Source organism: Mobula hypostoma, chromosome 8, assembly GCF_963921235.1.
Source record: "Mobula hypostoma chromosome 8, sMobHyp1.1, whole genome shotgun sequence".
In the NCBI taxonomy this organism is placed as follows: domain Eukaryota; kingdom Metazoa; phylum Chordata; class Chondrichthyes; order Myliobatiformes; family Myliobatidae; genus Mobula; species Mobula hypostoma.
The window spans coordinates 48,422,307-48,445,901 of record NC_086104.1 but is presented as its reverse complement, the minus strand read 5'-3'; the positions used below and the strand labels follow the sequence as shown (position 1 = coordinate 48,445,901).

Genomic DNA, 23,595 nt, shown 5'->3' with positions numbered 1-23,595 from the left:
CTTTAGATGCCGAGAAAGCTTTTGATAGAGTAGAATGGCCTTATTTATTTAAGGTGCTTGAAATGTTTAATTTTAGCTTGAAATTTATATCCTGGATTAAACTGTTATATCACTCCCCTGTAGCCTCGGTTCGTACTAACTCCTTAAACTCACCTTTTTTTCCTCTCTTTCGTGGTACTCGACAAGGCTGTCCTCTTAGTCCCCTATTATTTGATATTGCATTAGAACCTCTTGCAATTGCTATTCGAGAATCTTCAAATATTACTGGGATAACTCGGGGATTAAAGTCCCATAAATTATCACTCTATGCTGATGATTTACTTTTATATATTTCTAATCCTGAGAGATCCATTCCTGCTGTTTTAGAGTTATTAGCACAATTTGGTCTTTTCTCAGGTTATAAATTAAATCTTAGTAAGAGTGAACTTTTTCCGATTAATAAACATCTTCCCTTATATTATAAATTTCCATTTAAATTGATTAATAATTACTTTTCATATCTTGGGATTAAAATTACTTGTAAACATAAAGATTTATTTAAGACTAACTTTTTACCATTAATAGACCATATTACTCAACTTTCATCTAAATGGTTTCCCTTATATTTAACTTTGATTGGTCGTATTAATGCAGTTAAGATGTTTTTTTTGCCAAAATTTTTATATGTGTTTCAGGCATTACCAATTTTCGTTCCTAAATCTTTTTTTGATAAAGTTGACTCTAAAATTTCTTCATTTATTTGGCAGAATAAGAATCCGAGACTGGGTAAAATACATTTACAGAAAGCTAAGAGAGATGGAGGTTTAGCATTACCTAACTTTAGATTTTATTATTGGGCTATTAATATTCGACATATGAAATTTTGGTTACTTGACCGGGACATACTATCTATTCCTAAATGGGTAGCATTGGAATTACAATTTGTTCAGGGTTATACACTTGGTTCTATTTTAGGTTCCTCTCTTCCTTTTGATTCGAAACGCCTTAAGCAGGTCTCTAACCCGATAGTTAAATATGCTTTGCGCATTTGGTTTCAATTCAGAAAATTTTTTGATCTTAATCAATTCGGGTTAGCGATTCCTATTTTAGGCAACATATTTTTTCCTCCCTCTTTTACGGATCGCGCTTTTCAAACTTGGAAGACTAAGGGTATTTTACGGTTTTTGGATTTATTTTTAGATGGTTCCCTTATGTCTTTTGAACAATTATCTAATAAATATAACTTATCAAGAATACATTTTTTTAGATATTTACAAGTTAGAAATTTCCTAAGTACTATACTTTCTTCCTTTCCAATGCTTCCTCCTATATATATTTTAGATTCGATAATTAACCTTAATCCATGTCAGAAAGGTGCATCGGCTATGATTTATAATATTATTATGAAACTTAGGAAAGCTCCATTTGATAAGATTAGGGTAGATTGGGAACAGGAATTGGGGCTTACCATTTCTGTGGATGATTGGGGGCAGATTTTACAATTAGTTAATACTTCCTCTATTTGTGCTAAACATTCCCTAATTCAATTTAAAGTGGTTCATAGAGCACATATGTCCAAAGATAAGTTAGCGCGTTTTTACTCGCATATTAATCCTTTCTGTGATAGATGTTCGGGGCAGATAGCCTCTTTAACTCATATGTTTTGGTCTTGCCCTACTTTGGAAACTTTTTGGAGAGATATTTTCAATATTATTTCTAAGGTATTAAATATAGATATCTCTCCTCACCCTATTACTGCTATCTTTGGACTACCTAAAATTTCTAGTAATCTTTCCCCTTCAGCCCGTAGAATGATTGCATTTCTTACTTTAATGGCGAAAAGATGTATTTTACAACATTGGAAAGAGCTTAATGCTCCAACTACCTTTTTTTGGTTTTCTCAGACGATTTTATGTTTGAATCTGGAGAAAATTAGAAGTAACCTTTATGATTCTTCATTTAAATTTGAACAGATTTGGGGACCTTTTATTCGATATTTTCATTTAATGTAATATTTACCCTTCTTGTTTTTTTTTCACTGTTTTAATGGAGGTCGGGATTGAGGACGTGATTTTAAGTTTAACTCTGTTTGGTTTCAAGTTAGCCCATTGCTTTGCTTTGCTTTTAGGTAGTTGCACGGTGGGTTTTTTTTTGGGGGGTTTTTTTTTCTTTTTTTTCCATTGATATATATAAAATCTAGTATACTATTATGTTATCTTGGTTTCTTATGCTTAAATTACATTGTTTGTAGTATTTTCTTTTTGGTATTGTTATCTTTTGGAATTTTATTGTACTTTAACATTGTATTAATGTTTATATGGCTTACCTTTTTTGTATACTTACTCAATAAAAAGATTTAAAAAGTAAGGTAAGGGGTGGGTAGTTCAAGGGGGATATTAGAGGAAGGTTTTTTACTCAGAGAGTGGTTGGTGCGTGGAATGCACTGCCTGAGTCAGTGGTGGAGGCAGATACACTAGTGAAGTTTAAGAGACTACTAGACAGGTATATGGAGGAATCTAAGGTAGGGGCTTATATGGGAGGCAGGGTTTGAGGGTCGGCACAACATTGTGGGCCAAAGGGCCTGCACTGTGCTGTACTATTCTATGTTCTATGTTCTAATTCCATCTTTACCATCTTTAAAGGTTTAAGCAAAAGGAGTCCTGTGTTGTTTGATGCTCTGCGGTGGAAACCTACTGACCAGAAAAGACAATAAGAGATCAGTTTCAGGAATTCACCTGTTTCTGAACTCTTTCTGGGTCCACAGGTATACATCTGCAGCATCACCCTGATCATTGGAGAGCCCTTTGCCAAACTCTGAGAGATTTCAAAGAAGGGATTCCCAAATCGTAAGGTCTGAGGGTGGGAGTTCCAAGGCCTTGAGGCCAGCTTCCAAGAAGTGAATCTGGCTGTGAATTTAGGTCTGAATCAGATTTATTTAATTACTTAAGATTAGTATGGCTCCATCCCATGGTGTGATCAAGCATGCCACCTGCTAACTACCTCATGCATAGCCTTTCTGCTGCCTGCTGTTTTAGTCACAAATTATGAATATTAAAATAACTATCAGAAACAAGGACGGGAATAGTAGAATTTCGTTAGTTGCTAAAATGTATCTTAATCTTTTGAGGTATACTTCTGAAGTTGTTGCTCCTAATGGAGTGATGTTCATAGGATACACAACTCATCACACTGTTGACATGTACACTATTATATGTCAACTTTTTTGGGGTCACAGTCACAGATTTCTGTTCATCCATTCAGTTATGCAAAATCATGCTGCTCACCAACATTTTCCAGTTGTACTTTTCCTAAGGATTTAGGATTATAGTGTTGGCGCTATTGGATAAAAACATAAAGACCTGGACTAATAATCCAGAATGCAGTTGATAGAGTTTGAAGTCAGTTCCAGGTTGGAATTTAAATTTAATCAATTAAGTAATCAAATCTGTCATTTTATAATAAAGTATAATGCTTTTCGTAGAAGTACAAAAACAAATAGGACAGGGCACAAACAATGAGAAAATCTGCCGATGCTGGAAATCCAAAGCAACACACACATGAAATGCTGGAGGAACTCAGCAGGTCAGGCTGCATCCATGGAAAAGAGTAAACAGTTCATGTTTTGGGTTGAGATGAAGGGAATATGTGTGTGTTGCTTAGGGTAGTGCACAGCTGAAGTAAAGTCAGCGTCTACTGGAAATGTTCAGATCATGCAATATGAAGCAGTTCAATGACTTTTCATCAGCACAGTGCTGAAGAAAGCTCACTGTGACTGTTGTCCACCTCACAGCTTCACCGACCCAGACTGAATCCTGAACTCTGGTCCCATGTGTGTGGAGTTTTCACATTGTCCATGTGACCATGTGGTTTTCCTCTGGCACTCTGGCTTCCTCATTTATCTCAAAGAAATGGGTCTGAAACCTGCATAAATGGATGTAGCTGATGTGACTGTGGAGAGAATGGGTTAGTATAGGATTAGTTTAAGTGGGTTTTTGATAGTTGGTGTGAAATCAGTGGGCCAAATAGCTCATTACCATGCTGTATGCCCTTCCGTCCTTGGACTCACTTTACACCACACACTGTCAGAGCAGTGCTGCCAGGATAATCAAGGACACGACCCACCCAACCAACACACTTTTCATCCCTCTTCCCTCCGGGAGAAGGCTCAGGAGCTTGAAGACCTGTATGGCCAGATTTAGGAACAGCTTCTTTCCGACTGTGATAAGACTGCTGAACGGATCCTGACCCAGATCTGGGCCGTACCCTCCAAATATCTGGACCTGCCTCTCATTTTTTTTTGCACTACTTTACTTTTTCTATTTTCTATTTATGATTTATAATTTAAATTTTTAATATTTACTATCGATTTGTACTCCAGGGAACACGAAGCGCAGTATCAAATATCGCTGTGATGATTGTATGTTCTAGTATCAATTGTTTGGCGACAATGAAGTATAAAGTAATAAAGTAAAGTATGTTGGCTTTATGTTAAATTTGAGTACAAAAGATAAGATATCATACTATAGTTATGTAGAACCCCAATGAAACTGCATCTCAAGTATTGTAAACATCAGAAAGTCTGCAGATGCTGGAAATCCAAAGCAACACACACAGAATGCTGGAGGAACTCAGCAGGTCAGGCAGTATCTGTAGACATGAGTTGCCATTTTGGGCTGAGACTCTTCTTTAGGACCATTGTGTACAGGTCTGGTCACCTTATCCAAGTAAAGAACTATTTGCTCAAGAGGTAGTGCAGAGAAAGTTCACCAGATTGATTCTTTGTGAGTCATGGTCTTTCTGCAATTCTCAGACTATCCAGTTGTGAAACTACTGACTGGTATAGAAGTCATCTGGAAAATCTAGGATGTGACATCAAGGAACATGCTCATTACTGATTAGATTGTGCAACTGAATTAAAGCTCTAGTTTAAACTATATATTAATTATTTTCTACAGAGGTTGGTGGGATAGCAGAAGAAACTGAGGCTTGTGACTGGTGGAGTCTAGGTGCAATTTTATTTGAACTCTTGACTGGTAAAGTGAGTATAACTTGGTTATGAACTGGATTATATTTTCACATGTTTGTATGTTAAAATAATACTTGATGATGGCAATTGATTTTCTTTGTTACAGCCTCTGTTTCAGTGCCATCCAGCTGGAATAAATACACACACGGCTCTAAACCTGCCAGATCACATATCAAAGGAAGCTAGATCTGTGGTACAACAGGTAATTGCCTATTCTAACAAAATTTTTCCTGTGTAGTTATACTGAGACCATGTTCCCTAAAGTAATTGTGTTTATTCCTGTTGTGGAGGAGTAAGAATCTGACCATTATTTTTAGGGTGAAACATACAAAATTCTTATGGGTTTTAATTGAATAGCTTTGGGATGATGATTCCTCTGGTTCAGGTGCTGTAAGCAGTAGATAGTGTCTTAGGGGTCAGCCGTTCAATTATAAAATAACTTATTTACCCAGAAGCCCTGCAGTGGGTCATTGGCTGACTATATTTGATGCAGAGCCCATTAGATTAAGGGACGTTGTTACTGTTAGATTAAAGAATATTACTACTGGAAAATGATGCCAAGCTAAAACACCAGCATCACCACATTGAATCGAAGAGCAGGCAACAGAAAAGTAGACTATGACTTCTATTTCTGAGAAGGTAATGATCAATGCTGACTTTTATGTCCCCCAAAATCCAAGCTTGGAATAAAGCAGAACAAAAAAAATTATAAAAATACTTGACAAGTTTTGAGAAACTAGCTACAATTTCAGACCCGTGAGCTTCCATTAGGGCTCAGTGGAGCTGAGTTATGCCTAACCAAATTTTGCAATGTTCTTTGGAATTTTTTTTGTTTTAGGAAATTGGAGTTTGGACCATAATAAAACTAACCTTCAACTCGACAATAGTAGTGGGCTTTTTTTTTTCCAATTGTGTTGTATGTATCTACATAAGATAGAAAGACACTGTCCGAGCTCAGCAATATTATCAATAATCACATACCAGTTATTCAGAAAACGACCCCTTTAGGATACATAACATTGTTGAATTGAGTCATCAGTAATCAATGTGCAGCCTGTGACCGATAGTAAGTCTCGCTTGAGAAAGGTGCTACAATTGACCTTAATTATTCAGTGACAAGTATTGCTTTTTGGGAGGTGGAGTGAACGATTCCCTGTTGAAATGTTAGTGTATTTTACTTTGGTGGACACAGGATAGAGAAACTGAATATTAGATTTTTTTCCTTTTTTTTAGATTATTTCTAAAAATTCTATCTAAAATAAAATGCTTATATTTTCATGCATACTGAAGGAAGGAATTAAATAAAATTTATTACCAAGGGGTGATTGGTTGTTTTTTGCATATTTCAAGTTGAAAGAGACCAGCCAGACCTGGTTTATGGATGTGGTCAGGCACACAAGCAATCCTTCTCAGTGTTTTTCCTTCCTCCCCCAGAGATTTTTCAGTCCTCCCCACTTCCCATTCACTCTCCAATTGATAGAGTGAAGTGAAGACATTTGTATGCACTTTGTGAGCATTGTCTCCACTATAGAGTTCTATTGTGTTAGGTTCTTTAGGACTTACACACAATGGGATCCTCCTGCAGAGAATTCATATACAACACATGACTGGATTAACACCCACTTTGAAGCATGGAATAATTTTCTTATGCAAACTCAAGGATCTCTTCAAATGCATTATATGCAATGAAGTACTTTTGAAGCAGGGTCCTTCTGTAGTGCAGCTAAACACAGCTGATAACTGATGTGCAGCAAAGTCCTGTAGTGTCTACAGTGGTAATGATTATTAGTTGGTTAAAAAATTTCTAGGAGCAAACTCCACCAATTTTTCTTCAAACCAACACATACGTTAGTTTTTTTCCACCTCACAGCCCAGAGGTGTCTGGTTTTAGTATTTCATCCTGAAGTCATATTTTCAGAATCTATTATTACATCACTGAAATGTCATCTCAGATTTTGTTCTCAAGTGTCTGCAACTTGAAGTGACAGCTTTCTGATTTGGACAATTAAGCTATCATGACTGACTGTACGATGAAACATTTTGAAATTTAATTCTCTCAAGTAATGCCATTTATAATTTTCTATCTGAACATCAAACAAAATTGTTCTTATTATTTAGATCAGCTGATGTGTGTTCGTGACCATATCTTAGTGGATGGTCGACATGAGGATGATTTTGATTAACCCAGTTTTCTGCTATGAGCGTGCAAGGCAAATTTAATTCTTAACTCCTGCACAAAAGCTTTGTGTCTAAGAATCATTGTGGCATGTTGAAAGAATTGTTTCTCTGTCTTGAGTAAGTGAAGGATATTTCTTATGTATACCTACCTGAAATAAAGGGAATTCCACACTGGAATGCAACAGATGTGGCATTCTTGACTACTCTTCTACTGGTAAAACATACAAAGAACTGAGCTTATTTAGCAAGTACAGCAAGTTGCACTTAATCAACTACTATAGGAGAAATGAAATTTTTAGTAAGCATTGATATGCTCCCTATTTTTTCAGGTGTTTATGTAGTTCTTTGTGGTTGGCTCTACTTTAATTTTAGTATTTAGTGTATGGATGTAATCACAAAAAACACAATTTTTGATTTTTTCCAATTCCTAAAAAAGTTGTTGTATAATATTTTGGAACGTGTAAATTTTTGAATGCTTTGAATATCATTTATTATAAACTTAAGTAAAATATTTAAGAAGAATAAATTGTTTTCTTCCTTATTTTAATTATTAGTTTAAACGATTTAGCAAAACAATAAGAGTGAAAATGTTTATCTCCAGAGAAGGTTGCAAAGTCCTACTTGGTCTTGAGTGGAATTGGTTATAATTTGATGTATGATCTGAATTGTTTGCTTATAACACTGCATATAATTAAGTATTGAAGTTGAGTTTAATGTAGTAGGGTATGAAGTGCTTGTAATTATAGTAATCCACAAGTTGATAAAAACCTCCAGTATAGTGATGACTGGACTTCTCCACAGAAACAGGGAAAAATGCTAATAAGTATAGAGCAAAATGAGGGTGCAAGTGGGTGACGGAAAGATTGTTTTTAAATAGTATATTCTGATATCTACAATTATTGTCTGTAATGTCTGCTAAGGTAAGGTCAAGTTAATGCACTATTTCAGTGTTTGTGCATGACACAAAACCTGGCTGGTGTGGAGGATAGTATTGGATTGCAGCGAGATATAGACTGGCTGGTGAAATGGGCAGAAGCAAAGCAGATGAGTTTAATGTGTAGAAATATGAAGTAGGAAGAATGAAGAGAGACTATCGAGAAAAAAGGGATTTATTCTAAAAAGGGTTCAGGAGTGCACTGGCCTGGTGTTATGTGTGCAGAAATTGAAAGTCACAGGATATGTTGAATAGTCAGTTAATATTAACATTCCTGATCAAATCTTTATCAGTAGAGTATTGCGTGCACTTCTGTTGCCATGTTGTACGAAGGATGTGTGGGGATCCAGGAACAATATCCGAGAATGGTTTCTGGGTACTTAAATACTATAATTGTAATGGAAGATTATAGGGTGGTTTACTTTAAAGAAAATATTGAGAGGAGATTTGACCAACAAGTACAGTGATAAGTCTAGACAGAGTGGAAAGTGGGAGGCTGATCCTCTCTGTTGGAGGGCTCAAGATCTGAATACCACAGATGTTACACTAGTAAGAATGGACCTTTTTGCGAGTACATTTAGAGTGCACTGCCAGCAGATGATCAGAGGCACATCCCATTGTGGCGTCCACGAGGGAGTTGGATAATTATATGGTGAATAAATGTTTTCAAGTCCACAAGGAAGGGGTCCAGCGACAGAAAGTACAAGTGAGTTGCTTGGTTAGAAGCTGGTAAAGACTCAATGCTCAGTGGTATGAGTAGCCTTCTCCTGTAACCATTCCATGATATTATGATGAATTATCCAAGCTGATTCAGATTCACATTTATTAGCACATCTACATCGAAACATACTGTGAAATGTGTCATTTGCGTTAAAAACCAACATGCCCTGAGATGAACAACACACACAAAATGCTGGTGGAACTCAGCAGACCAGGCAGCATCTATAGAAAAAAGAAGAGGTCTCCCAATCTACATTGGGTCTCACCGATATACAGGAAGCCACACCAGAAGCACCAAACACAGTTAATGACCCCAACAGACTGACAGGTGAAGTGTTGCCTCACCTGGAAGGACTGTTTGGGGCCCTGAATGGTAGCGAGGGAGGAGGTGTAGGGGCACTTGTTCCACTTGCAAGGGTAAGTGCCAAGAGGGTGATCGGTGGGGAGGGATTGTTGATTGGGGGACTGCTTCGCCAAGCATCTATGCTTCATCCATCAAAACAAGAGGGATCTCCCAGTGGCCACCCATTTTAATTCTACTTCGCATTCCTATTCTGATATGGCCATCCTACTCCACTGTTGTGATGAGGCCACACTTAGGTTGGAGGAACAACACCTCATATTCCGTTTGGGTAGCATCCAACCTGATGGCATGAACATTGATTCTCGAACTTCCAGTAATGCCTCCCTTCACCATTTCCCATCCCCTCTTCCTTCTCTCATGTTATCTCCTTGCCCGCCCATCTCCTCCTCCGGTGCTTCCCCCCTCCCCCCCCACCACCACCTTTTCCTTTCTTCCATGGCCTTCTGTCTGTTTCACCAATCAACTTCCTAGCTCTTTGCTTCATCCCTCTTCCTCCAAGTTTCACCTATCACTTGGTGTTTATCTCTCCCTCCCCCCCCCACCTTTCAAATCTACTCCTCAGCGTTTTTTCCTGCAGTCCCGCTGAAGGGTTTAGACTTGAAATGTCGACTGTGCTTTTTTCCACAGATGCTGCCTGGCCTGCTGGTTTCCTCCAGCATTTTGTGTGTGTTGCTCGGATTTCCAGCATTTGCAGATTTTCTCTGTTTATGGTTTGAGTAACCTAGGATGAGCTGGGGGCAGTTCGCAAGTGTCACCACACATTTCAGCACCAACATAGCATGGCCACAATGCTCAGCAGAACAACACAGAACACAACATAACAGAACATACCAAGCAACAGAGAAACAACTGCGAAACAAGTCCCATTTCTCCCTCCCGTCCACCCACTAACACAAATACACTGTCCTCTCACCCCAGGACTAGCCACCTTTGGTCTCCAGCCAGCTGACTCTGGATTCACAAACACTGGGTCCTGACCTATCTAGTGGACTCGCAGAGAATTGCAGACGTGGGGCTCCAGCTTTCGATCTGGACCTCCAGATGGTGTTCGTGATTTGATCCAAACCTCTGATTGACCTTTGGGCTTCAATCTGGACCTCTAGTTGACATTTGGGCTTCAATTCAGCTGCAAATTATTTGTAAAAGGAATAGGTTTAGGGAGATAGCGTGGGATAGGGAGGAATGGGGTGGGGGTAACTTTGGCAGATCTTCTGGATTCGTGAAAGAGAATAAGCTGATGATTGTATATTTTACTAGTAAAGATAAAATCTGTCAAGGAAATTTTCATGATGGATTATGCGCAGGGATCCAAGATGTTAGATGTAAATTGTACTTTCTGTTCCTAACTAAGTGCATTGTAAATATGACAGTGGCTTCAATTAAAGCACTGGCAGGTGAGGAATTGTTTTGGAACCTAATGTACCCATCTAACTCCCCTGCACGACCCTTTCCACCATGGTTAAGAATGACAACAGAAATTGTTGAACTAATGACTTTTGATGTTATTTGAGGTTGAGGTTTGTTTTTAGTGATGAGTAGGATCAGGAAAATCATTATAAATGTACTGTTTGCTTAAATTGCATCTGCATAATAATTTCAGATGAGGGATGTATCTCATAATTTTAATTATCTTTAGCTTTTGCAGTATAATCCCAGTGAGAGACTTGGTGCCAGTGTGTCAGGTGTTGAAGACATCAAATCGCACCCATTCTTCCACACAGTGGACTGGTCCAGAGTAACAAATGCAAGTGAAACTTCATCATTACTGCACTAACCAGCATTGTACTGGGGGTGAATCCCAGGCTGTCAACCATCTGAGATATGAACTGTGTAACTGACATCGGGCAAAATGGTGCAATTGAATTTTTGTTGGTATATTTCATTGTTTGAGTCTGCATTACAATTGACTCAGGTGCTGTGTTTTAGATATCAGAATCGGCAATTATTATATTCTGTGAATAGGTGTGTATAAAATAGGCAGATACAGCCAGACTGGAAAAGGAGAGTAATGTACTATATTTATTTATAGAACAGAGTTTGTGGTGCTGTAACATATTGAAATTAGTCTATTCCTAATGAGGGTAATTTCTGCTGATCATTGTTATTAATTACGACTCCTACTACATGAACCAATGAATTGCAGGGTATAGATTAGAACCAACCTAATAAAATAGTTGACAAATTACCTACAATGGATATCTCTGTTTTTCCTAAAGACGTAATGTTTTTCTTTACAGTGCATTTTGAAAATGAATTCCTGATGAAAACATATTTACGAAATTAAATGCATATACTATTGCAGCAGTCCAAAATTAAAGCAGTACTACTTCATACACATACAACATCAACCAAGTTCAGAAATGCAGTCACATCTGGAATTACTGGAGCTGAGTAATTATCAGCTTTAAGGTCTAAACTCACAATTGCCTTTGGAGACGTGATTACTTAATAGGTTATCAATGCCTTTTATTTTCAGAAATTTAATTTCAGATCCATGCTAAGAAAAGCCATGTTGTGTTTGTCATCTTTCATACAGGAATGAACAATTTAACCAAATTAAGAGTTAATAATTCTTAAGATCTTTGTGTGAGGATATAACTTGGGATAACAAATTTAGTTTTAGTTCCAATCAAATCCTTGTATAATTTTGCACCAGTAATTTACTGAATCATTCAGAAGGGAAACAGGCTATTTGGTTCACCTCATGAGCACCAACCAGTGGGCCCCCATCTCTATTAATCCCATGTTCCACCACTGGACCTTGGCCTACTGTGCCTGTTGACTTAAGTATTTGTTTAAATACTTGTTAAATGTCATTAGTGACACACACAGGCACTGTGTTCCAGTTTACTTGTCACTTTGTAGTGCAAAAAAAAACTTCCCTCAAATCTCGTGTATCTTGCCCAAATTATATTTATTTTTTTATTTATTGAGATACAATGTGGAATAAACCCTTATATCTTCTTAGTTTCATCTATCTTTGATATAGTGAAAAGTCTACCCAATCTACACCCTTTTAAATTTAATAGACCTCAATCATGATTCTGCAACCTTCTTTACTCCAGGGAAAACAGACCTAACTATCCAGTTTCTTCACACAACTGAAACTGTGCATCTTAGGCAATATCCCAGTGAATCCTCTCTGCATCCTTTCTAGCACTCTCACATCTTCAATCTAAATATTGTGTTTCTGAAAACTCTGCTCATTTTGCTAAGGGTTATTATGGCTGACATAATGGAATATTATTTTACTTCAGGCACTGGGTCTTACTTTATGCTTTCCTGGCCAGATGTGGTTTTATTAGCATGCTAAACTCCTATGCTGATATAAAAATGAGACTCATCCTCAACTTCAGGCAAGAATGCTTTTGGTTTTGCAAATCACTTGTCGTTGGCTCTTTCCGAAGAAAGAAGAAGAAGAAGAAAGCCCTTAACTTCGAGTGGAGTCATCGGGACGCTGTCATTTTATGGCTTTTTTTTAGCAGGCTTTCCTATTTTTACGGGGCCGAGTTGCTAGCTCGATGCTCAACCCAGCACGGATGGAAAACGTGCAAGGGAACCGGCTGGATTCAAACTTGGGAGCCTCTGCTCCAAAGTCCAGCGCTGATGCCACTAAGCCACCAGCCCAAATGAGACTCATCCTCAATTTCAGGCAAGAATGCTTTTTGTTTTTGCAAATCACTCATTGTTGGCTCTTTTTGAAGAAACTACGAATTAATGTTCTCTTGGGGAACTACTTTTCACATTGTTATCCACTGGTTATGAGATGAGAGACTGGTCCCACCAGGTTTATGTTTGCTTCCTGGGTAAGACAGCACGGTCCCAACTACTGAAGTGCCTATTAAAAGGTATTTTAAGTCTTTAAAATCTATGTGGTATTATGCAGAATAAGAAGCAAATGCATGTACCAGAAAATCATCCAATATTCCAAGAGAGTGATGGTCCTAGAAATCCTCAGCAAAGATAGCCATAGCTTCAACACTGGAATATAGTAGCTTTTCATTGGAATTGTCATGCCCTACTTGATCTCCAGCCAAGTATGACAATTTATGGATTCATTATCGTTTATAGATATAGTGGCATAATATGAAGATATAAAGTCTATCACGGGCAAAATCCTCCCCTCCATTCAGCACATCTGTATGGAGCGCTGTCACAGGAAAGCAGCAGCCATATTCAGGCCCCCCCCCGCCCCCTCGCTTCTCACTGCTGGCATCAGGAAGAAGGTACAGGAGGCTCAGGACTTACACCAGCAGATTCAGGATCAGTTATTCCCCCTGAACCGGAGTGGATAACTTCACTCAACTTCACTTGCTCCATCACTAAACTGTTCCCACAACCTATAGATTCTCTTTCAAGGACTCTTCATCTCATATTCCTGAGAGCTATTGTTTATTTATTTTGTATTATTATTTGAGTCTCTGGCTGAATGTACTCCTGTGCCCACCCAGTACATTATGTAGTGGATGGGAGACAATGACCAAGATGGCATGCAACTTAGACAGCATCCTCTTTTCAGACACCACCGTCAGAGAGTCCAGTTCCATCCCCACAACGTCACTGGCCTTACGAATGAGTTTGTTGATTCTGTTGGTGTCTGCTACCCTCAGCCTGCTGCCCCAGCACACAACAGCAAACATGATAGCACTGGCCACCACAGACTCGTAGAACATCCTCAGCATCGTCCGGCAGACGTTAAAGGACCTCAGTCTCCTCAGGAAATAGAGATGGCTCTTTTTGTAACTGGGCAAAGAACACTGAGGCTGTCTACAAGAAGGGTCAGAGCCGCCTCTACTTCCTGAGGAGACTGAGGTCCTTTAACATCTGCCGGACAATGCTGAGAATGTTCTACGAGTCTGTGGTGGCCAGTGCTATCATGTTTGCTGTTGTGTGCTGGGGCAGCAGGCTGAGGGTAGCAGATACCAACAGAATCAACAAACTTATTCGTAAGGCCAGTGACGTTGTGGGGATGGAACTGGACTCTCTGACGGTGGTGTCTGAAAAGAGGATGCTGTCCAAGTTGCATGCCATCTTGGTCAATGTCTCCCATCCACTACATAATGTACTGGGTGGGCACAGGAGTACATTCAGCCAGAGACTCATTCCTCCAAGATGCAGCACAGAGCGTCATAGGAAGTCATTCCTGCCTGTGACCATCAAACTTTACAACTCCTCCCTTGGAGGGTCAGACACCCTGAGCCAATAGGCTGGTCCTGGACTTATTTCATAATTTACTGGCATAATTTACATATTACTATTTAACTATTTATGGTTCTATTACTATTTATTATTTATGGTGCAACTGTAACAAAAACCAATTTCCCCCTGGGATCAATAAAGTATGACTATGACTATGACTATGAATTGTCTTTTGCACATTGTTTATTTGCCCGCTCTTCTGAGGGTGGCCTTTTGTTGATTCTATTATGGTTCTTGGATTTATTAAGCATACCTGCAAGAAAATGAATTTCTAGGTTGTATATGGTGACATATATGTGCTTTGAAAATGAATTTACTTTGATCTTTGAACAAAAGATTTCGCAGAAATCTCAAGCACACAAAATGCTGGAGTAACTCAGCAAGTCAGGTAGCGTCTATGGAGAGGGAGGAACAGTTGATGTTTTGGGCCGAGGCCCTTCGTCAAGTCTGGAAATGAAGGGGGCAGAAGTCAGAATAAAAAGGTGGGGGGAGGGGAAAAGTACAAGCTGGCAGGTAGTAAGTAAAATTAGGTGGGTGGGTGGGGGAGTGAGATGAAGTGAGAACTGGGAGGAGGAGGGCCAAGAGAGGAACCAGAATGGGGAATGAAAAAAAAGAGAGAAGGGGAAGGGCAAAGAAATTAGCAGAAATTAGAGTAATCAATATTCATGCCACCAGGTTGGCTACCAGATGGAATATGAGGTGTTGCTCCTCCAACCTGTGTGGCAGTAGAGGAGGCCTTGGAATGGGAATGAGAATGGGATTGGGATTGGGAAGTCAAGTTGAAATGGATGGCCACAGAGAAATCACGCCTTTTGCAGTGGATGAAGTGAAGGTGCTCGACAAAGCAGACCCACAGTATATATGGGGTCTCACTAATGTAGAGGAGGTCATACTTGGAGCACCAGATATAGTGGATGACCCTGGCACAGTCGCAGGTGAAGTGTTGCCTTACCAGGAAAGGCAGTTTGTGGTGGTGAGGGAGTAGGTTTAGGGACAGGTGTAGCACTTGTCACGCTTGCATGGATGAGCGCCAGGTGGGAGATCAGTGAGGAGGGACAGGTGGACGAGGGAGTCACATAGAGAGCCATCCCTATGTAAAGTGGAGAATGGGTGAGATAAAAATGGAATGACTGGTAGGATCCCTTTGTAGATGGGGGAGATTACAGAGAATGATTGCTGGGTACAGAGGCTAGTGCGGTGATAGGTAAGGACGAGGGGAATTCTGTCCCTGTTATGGTGGCGGCGTTGGGTAAGGACAAATGTGTGGGAAATGGAGGAGATGCGGGGAGGGCAGCATCAGTAGTGGTGGAAGGGAAACTTTGAAGAGGAAGGTATTCCCCATTCTAGTTCCTCTTTCAGCCCTTCCTTTCTCACATGCCATTATCCCTCTCTGGTTCTTCCCTCCATGTTCTATACTCTCCTTTCAGATGCTACCTTCTTCAGCCCTTTACCTTTTCCAACTATCACCATCTTACTTCACCCCCCTCCCCCACCCACCCTCCCATCTTTTCCCTTCACCTGGTTTCACCTATCACCTGCCAACTTGTCCCTCCTTCCCCTCCCTCCACCTTCTTATTTTGGCTTCTGTCCCCCTTCCTTGCAGTCTTGATAAAAGGTCTCAGCCTGAAACGCCGACTGTTTATTCTCTCCATAGGCGCTGCCTGGCTTGCGGAGTTACTATTTTAATTTGTTTTACTTATAAAAAACAATATTATTAGTAACATAAGGAAAGTTATTCATTACATTTTCAAATGTTCCTCCTGGACATCACTCACATGTGCATGATGGTATGTGACAATTTCTCGATCAGCTCTGCATCCCTTTATTTCACTGGCTGTTGACATCAGAAATGTAATTCTACAAACACATGACTTTTGTAACCTGGCGTCTCTGTATCCGAGCTAGTTCTGCTAATTACCGTACTGATGACCTATAGACAGCAACATTTTCAGGAGGGGAGAACATGTTATTACCCTCTACTTCGAAATGATAATGTGCATGCCTGCCGATGAATTTCTCATTTATCTAACAAGTTACATTCAAGATGGCGGTGCACATGGTCACAGCAGCCACTCTGGGCCTCACCAAAAGTACCATTGTTCATCCTTTACATCTTTATTTTACGATCGCAGGACACTACTGGATATTAAAAACATCACATTCTGCAGGTGTACCGCCCACTAGCGAGTTGCTCAATAGTGGAGGAGCTGGATTTCGTGCTGACAGTATTGCCATCCGCTATAGGAAGGCGAGGGAGTTGGTGTGCAGTCTAACAGACGGTGCAAGTAATTGTCTTGGACGTTTTTCTTGTTGTAATGTAGAATACTGCAAGTCCAGGTCACTGGCTTATTAACAGGAGCGACAACGGGGGATCTGCATGGCTACGGTTGTACCGCGGACCAGGCCCCCATGCCTCAGGGCCTACTATTGCAGCTGCCCAGGGGAGATGCGCTGGAGGCAGTGTGGGAGAGAGCAGAGGCATGGTGGGCATGCTGCAGTCCGTGTTGGTTTGCGGGCTGTAGCCTCCCATCAGTGCTGCCTTCCAGTGTTCTCTGGGTGGAAGACAAGCTGGACTGCATTCATCTGTGGATGCACCAGCACGTGATGATCAGACTGCTGTGGGCTTGTTCTTGCTGATAACATCCACACATCATCAATCTACAGGACATGACACTCAGGGTCTAGGGCTATATTATATATTTTTCTGTATGTTACTGCTATCTTATATGTGCTGCCTGTGCCTTGTACTGTGTATGGTTGTTGGTACAGTGTTTGTTCCTTGGCCCCTGGAGGAACATGGTTTTGTTTGGAGTTATTCATGGGTATGCATGTATGGTTGGATGACAATTAAACTTGAACTTGAACTTAAATTTACAAGTTCATTTTACCTGTAATTAGTTTAATAAATCTTAATACTTGTAACTAAGTTTGTTAAGGCTGATTAACCAATTTACTTTTTGATTTCACAGCCATGGAAAATAGGCAGAAATGCAGAGGTTTTCAGATTGAACTCACAAGTGGAATTTAAAGACTGGAAATGAGTCATCAGATTATACTGTCTATTAATTTTTAACTTTCTGATTTAGTAGCTTGATATTTATAATGCAAAAAGTTTGTGTCCAGAAATTGGAAACATTTACTGTATGCACGGGTTTGGAATGCGATTTGCATGTGAGATAATACTAACAGTGAAGTATTGTGTACCATGAGGAGCATTCTAACTAGGCAGTCTCCAACCTGACAGTCAGACTTCCAGTGACACTCCCCTCTACCCTTTAATCCCCCTTTATTTTCTCTTTCCTCCTTGGGATTGTTCAGCTTTCAAAGCAACCAATGAGAGGTAGGTAACAATTTTGAAAAAGAATAAAGACCATTCATTGGCATTAGAGACATCATATTTTCTCCGGGATCCTTCAAGCACCAGGTACTGCCGTGAACCCCGTTGTTAATGTCCTGACACAAGTACATTTGCTAATGCAAAGAGTCCACTAAAGCAACTTCCATTCTTCCCTTGGTTTTCATACTCGGATGTGTCTGGTTTCAGTGTACTGAGTTGAGGCCCAAAAGCAGGCCTAAACCAACTTCCATCCTGGTGTCTAAATCTCCACCTGACTCGTGAGAGATCAGTGTGTTCCTTCTGGAGTACATAATCTTTTGCAACATTGGTTTCAACAGTAAGTTTAAATCTAATACATTCTCAAATTTGATTTAAGAGCTGCCAGCAATCCATTTAAATGCTTAGGCAGCACAGACATTTTGCCTTTTGTACTGTTTAAACATTTGATAGTCAATTTCTGCAAGAGGAGCATTCTGCATCTGTACAATCAGGCGTATGTGAACAACAACAGCTGAGTTTCAGGCAGCATCAACACCAGACACTTCTGAAGTCTGGCATGGGAAGAAATTACCAGGAAGAGAGGGGAAAGATGTTGCATTTCTTCAAGGAGGCTTTGGACCTATCACTGTCCGGAGCTCTGATACTATTGCTCAGGACACAGTAGCACCCATACCTACTTGCACAGATACAGAGTGTTCCTCTTGGGGGAATTGAATGTACATTTTTAAAAATGGTGCAGAAAGCCACATCTGCACTATATAAACATTTAAATTTTTGCTGGCTGGTCTTAAATCAGATTTGAGAATGAATTTCAAGGATGAATTCAGAACCGCCTTAAAGAAACGCAACATTTTTACCCTCTCCAGGGAATCCCTGCCTGAAGACAGAGAAGAGGGGCTTTCTGGATGTTACTGGAAACCATGAGTCCATGCACTGGAATCACAAAAAGCTGAGCAAAAGCAGCGGATGTTGAGAACTACCTCACAAACCACCCACTCACCTATTACATCTCTAGGTACCTCCTGCCCCATCCAGCGAAGAATCTGCATTCCCCACACCTACACCCTCTGAGATAGTCAGACCAGTTTGCAAACGTACAACCTCCAATGTAAAATAAAAGCAGAAAGCACTGAAAACAACCAGGTCACCAGGCAGCATCTGTGGTAAGAGAATCAGTTAACATTTCAGGTTGTAGACTCTTTCTCCATTCTGATTTTGTGTTTCCGGCATATTTTATTTATTTCCAGCTTTTGCAGATTTATTTGCGTGGGCCTTTAATATGACGTAGCAGGGTAATTTATTGGTATCAAACAGCTCTTAAAGAGTTCCACATAGTAATGTAGGCGCAATCTTGCCACCTGAAGCATCAATTTCAAAAAGGCTCAACACCACCTCCTCAAAATTACTTAATATAAAATAATATATGCTGTTATATTCCCACATATTTGATATAAATATTTTCTTGCAGGACAGTCCTATTTCCACTTAGGACTATCAAGTTGAACAAATTGTAATAATTATAAATAAAATTTATGCAACTGTAACTGTAAAATTTGGAAAGAACTCCAGATCTTACTTGCCATGCAGCGTGAGATTGCCTTGTGTAAGTATAGAGTTTCATATCCCTCCCATTGCTTGTTGTTAGGGGTTACACACAGAGCCGGTTGCTGCCAGACTCAACATCGGTTCAGCGAACTGGAATTCACAACAAAATCTGCACCAAATGTTTGCCAATTTCAGTGCCAGATGGTCATGGTTGATAATGGAAATACTCTGCTGCGGCATCAGGATGACCCTTTTCCCTTTGTATTTAGGGTTTAATATCAAGATAATAAAGAAAACACTTGGCACTGTGCCAGTCCACTTAGTACTAGACTCAAAATTTCTGACCAATAAAATGTTAGCATCTTGTTTACCATTGACTTCACCTTAATGAGCACCAAAGCCTGCTTTAACCCAGAAGTTGAAGGAGAAATTATCCAAAGTGACAAGCAGGACAGTTATCAGGGTTGAAGAATATTTCATTCCTGTGGCAAATTGCACCCTAACCTTGAGCTAAATGTTTGATTGTCTCTCACCTCTGAGAATATAGCACAGAAAATTTTTATGTTTAATCTACATTACCGCCTCTTTCATCTCTTTACCCCATTTAGTAGGCCATTTATTGTACATTCAGAGTGGAATGCAAAAGTGGCAGTTTTATGCTCAGGGGAAAAAAGATCATGCTGCTTTAATGAGAAAACCAATAGATTTTATTCAGAAAACTGCTGTTGGAGCTGATGCAGCTTTACTGTATAATTCAGGTTTTCCTGATTTGCAAAATCATTTGCTTCCTCAGTGATTCTATTTTCATGTGCTAGCTGACACAACCATGTTTTAAACTAATTAAAGCGTAGAATATTTCTCAAATGTGAAACTAAAAGTCCTGGTTATTGAAAATAACTTAAATCACATCTGAAATGTTTCTCATTTCTGGGGGTTCCTACCAGTGTGTGGTGAATCTCTGGAATTCACTACCCAAGAAAGTGATGGCAGTTTCAGTCTTGTGAGTATATTCAGGGCAAATAGTTGAAGGATTAAGGGAGGAGTGGGATATGGGGTTAGTGCAGGGAAGTGCCATTGAAGTAGAGGTTCAACCACGATCTTATTGACTGGCAGAGAAGGCCCAAGGATATGAGTGGTTTACCGCAGAAACAAAGAGAAACAGCAAATTGGAGCATGGAAATCAGGTCACAAGGTCAACTTAAATACCATTACGTATATTTAAATACATGCTGCATCCATGGTAATGTGAAGGAATTAAAAGCATAAATAGTAGTAAATGAAAATTATCTAATTACCTTCACAGAAAAGAAATTGATTAAAGGAGAATTAAGGACAGTACTAAAAGTGAGGAAAATTCATAAAAATGAGGAAATAAATTAATGTTAGTAGTGAACATACTGATGCAGCTATAAAGAAGGCAAGAGAGTGGCAATATTTCATTCAGAGTTTGAGGAGATTTGGTTTGTTGACTAAGACACATGAAAACTTCTACAAGTATACCGCGGAGAGCATTCTGACTAGCTCCATCACTGTCTGGTATTGGGGGCGGGGGGTGGGAGGCAAGGGTTATTGCACAAGATTGAAGTAAGTTGCAGAAAGTTGTAAAATTAGTCAGCTCCATCATGGGTACTGCTCCGTAGTATCCGAGACATCTTCAAGGAGCGGGGCCTTAGGAAGGTGACATCCATCATTAAGGACCCCCACCACCCAGAACATGCCCTCTTGTCATTGTTACTGTTGGAAGGAGGTACAGAAGCCTGAAGACACACACTCTGCGATTCAGGAACAGCTTCTTCCCCTCTGCCGTCTGATTTCTAAGTGGACATTGAACCCATGAACGCCACCTCACTACTTTTTATTTCTGTTTTTTTTAGCACTTCTTATTTTTAACGTAATTATTTTATATATATACTTTAATTCATTTTTTTCTCTATATTTATCATGTATTTTAATTATGCGAGTGATATTAAACCTGATTCTGAAATGCTACAAAAAGCTAAAGATTCTAGGATTTGGTAAATCCCAAGGACTTGATGATCTGCATCACAAAGTTTTATAAAAGGTGTCTGTGGAGATGATGAATGTTCTGGTTATCATCTTCCAGTTGAATGTTTAATGCAGATTGGAGCTTAGCAAATGAGACTCCTCTGTTTCAGAGGGAATGAGAGGAAAAAATGGAGTTTCTGACATTGGTAGTTGATAAAATGTTGGAAACTATGATTGATTATGTAAAATCAAGACATTTAAAGTCAACCTTTGATTATGAAAGGGAAACCAAGTTCAACTAAAATACCAGAATTCTTTGAGAACGTACCTAGCAGCGAATGAGGGGATGATGTTGACTGAGATTCTCAGAAGATTTTCTATAACCTGGCATGCAGCAGGTTGGTGAATAAAGTTAGAACACGTACTTTTGGGGGAGAGGAATAAATGATAAAGACTGGAGATGTACAGCAGGGATTAATGGCCCCTGGATAACTATTACGATCCTACAGTACTGTATATCAGTAGTTGGCTTAGTGGACTATGTTTACTGATGGCAAGTGGGAATTTGAGTAATGAGGAGAATGCTGGAAGCTCTCAAGATTATTGACAACCCAAGTGCATTGGTAACAACATGGCCTGAGGGAATAGAAAGGGATAAATTGTTTGTGCTTCAGTTACAAAATGTAAGGTTTGTCTACTTCAGCAAAAAAAAAGGCTGATTGGTAAATAGTGAGAAATTAGGAAACATTGATGTTCAATGTACCTGGAGTCCTCTTTTTTTTAAAAAAAGGCCAATATGCCAGTGCAGAAGGCAATTAGGAAAGCAAATGTTATATTGGTTTTCGTTATGAGACAAGTACAAGAGTAAAGATATCTCACCACAATTATATAGGAACTTGGTGAGACCACACAGGGTGTATTATGTACAATTGTGGTCTCCTTAACTGAAAAAAAGGATGTATTTGCTGTAGAGGGATTACAGCAAAGATTCACGAGGCTGGTTCCTGGGATAGCAAGTCTGTCACTTGATGAGAGATTGAGTAGGCTTGGCTCCTATTCTCTACAATTTAGAAGAATGGGAGGTGAAATACACAAAATTCTTAGAGATCTCAACAGAGTAGAAGTGGGAAGGGCTTTGGGGCAGCGAGTCAGTCTCAAATTAAGAGGGAAGCCTTTGAGAACTGATATAAAAAGAAATTTCTTCTCTCAATGGGTGGTCAATCTCTTTAGAGTGGAGACCCAAGGTGGCCCACTCATTAATTGCATGTAAACAAAATGTGGGATATTGAAGAAGTCAGGGGGCCTGGAATAAGGCAGGTATGTGGTGCTGAGTTAGTTGATTAACTTGTGAAGAGCCAAATGGACTCAAAGAGCTGAATAGCCCACTCCTGTCTTTTTTTTTAAATGCATGGGAAACGAAGTTTTGGGTAAGTGGTTTTATGGACACCGGAAAACTGAGGCAGAAGTAGAGTAGAAAGGAAATGGTATTGGGGCTAAAGTTCAGATTGGCCACCATTTTACTGAAAGGCAGAGAAGGCTTAAGGAACCATATGGTCAACTCTTGCTTTGTGTTCTTATGTTTTATGTTATATTTACTCTTGCGGATGCATTTGGAATTTTTGCCAAGCTTCCCTAGCTGCCACTGGAGAATGTCCGTGGAGATAATTTCGGCCAAATATGTCAAAGATATGGAGGAAAAGAAGGTGAAATCACAAAGAAATTTCCAGTGTCTTAAATTTCTTGGAAGTTTGATGGATGTGTCAAGTTGTAGATGTTATTACTTTTGATATGTGGGATGTAGGAAAATTGAGAAGGAAGGGCTTCTAGTTAGGTAGGTGGTGTATAACATTACTGAGGAGGAGGAGAACATATGAGTTTTGGCAAGGTATTTTCTGGGAAGCAGGATACTATGGACAATATTGTAAAACCTCACATTAATGCTCAGAAAAATGCATGTATAAAAGGAATATATTGTATGATTGGAGGCCTAAGTAGTAAATGAATAATTTATAATCGTTGTTTAATGCGAAAGGTTTAAGCACACTAGAATGAACTGGGTAATTTGGCAGCATATTCTGGTAATTCATATTATATGATTATTGGCTAAAATGTAAGAATTAATCTTCTCTGGAAATTTGTAAAATTAAATATAAATTAATTTTCTATTAATTATACCAAAACTGGTGAATCCTCAATAAAACTGTTTACTTTTTTTTGAAGAATTGCCTCTTTGCATTAAAAAAGCCTTTCACTGAACGAGAGAAGGAATCAAATTGTTGCAGAATAAATATTTTAAACAATTCACGTTTGTGACAATACAAATATCG

At 39.3% G+C, this 23,595-nt stretch overlaps 1 protein-coding gene across 2 annotated transcripts in view; it reads left to right on the top strand.

The window, feature by feature from the left end:
• rps6kc1 (ribosomal protein S6 kinase polypeptide 1) overlaps positions 1-13,619 on the top strand; it is a 176,498-nt gene extending 162,879 nt beyond the window's left edge. For both annotated transcript variants that reach the window (XM_063055798.1, XM_063055797.1), the window contains 3 exons: positions 4,935-5,017; positions 5,112-5,207; positions 10,838-13,619. In XM_063055798.1, coding sequence (XP_062911868.1) covers positions 4,935-5,017; positions 5,112-5,207; positions 10,838-10,975 — 317 coding nt within the window. In that variant the 3' untranslated portion in view covers positions 10,976-13,619. The remainder of the gene's footprint in view (positions 1-4,934; positions 5,018-5,111; positions 5,208-10,837) is intronic.
• Positions 13,620-23,595: the final 9,976 nt, after the last annotated feature.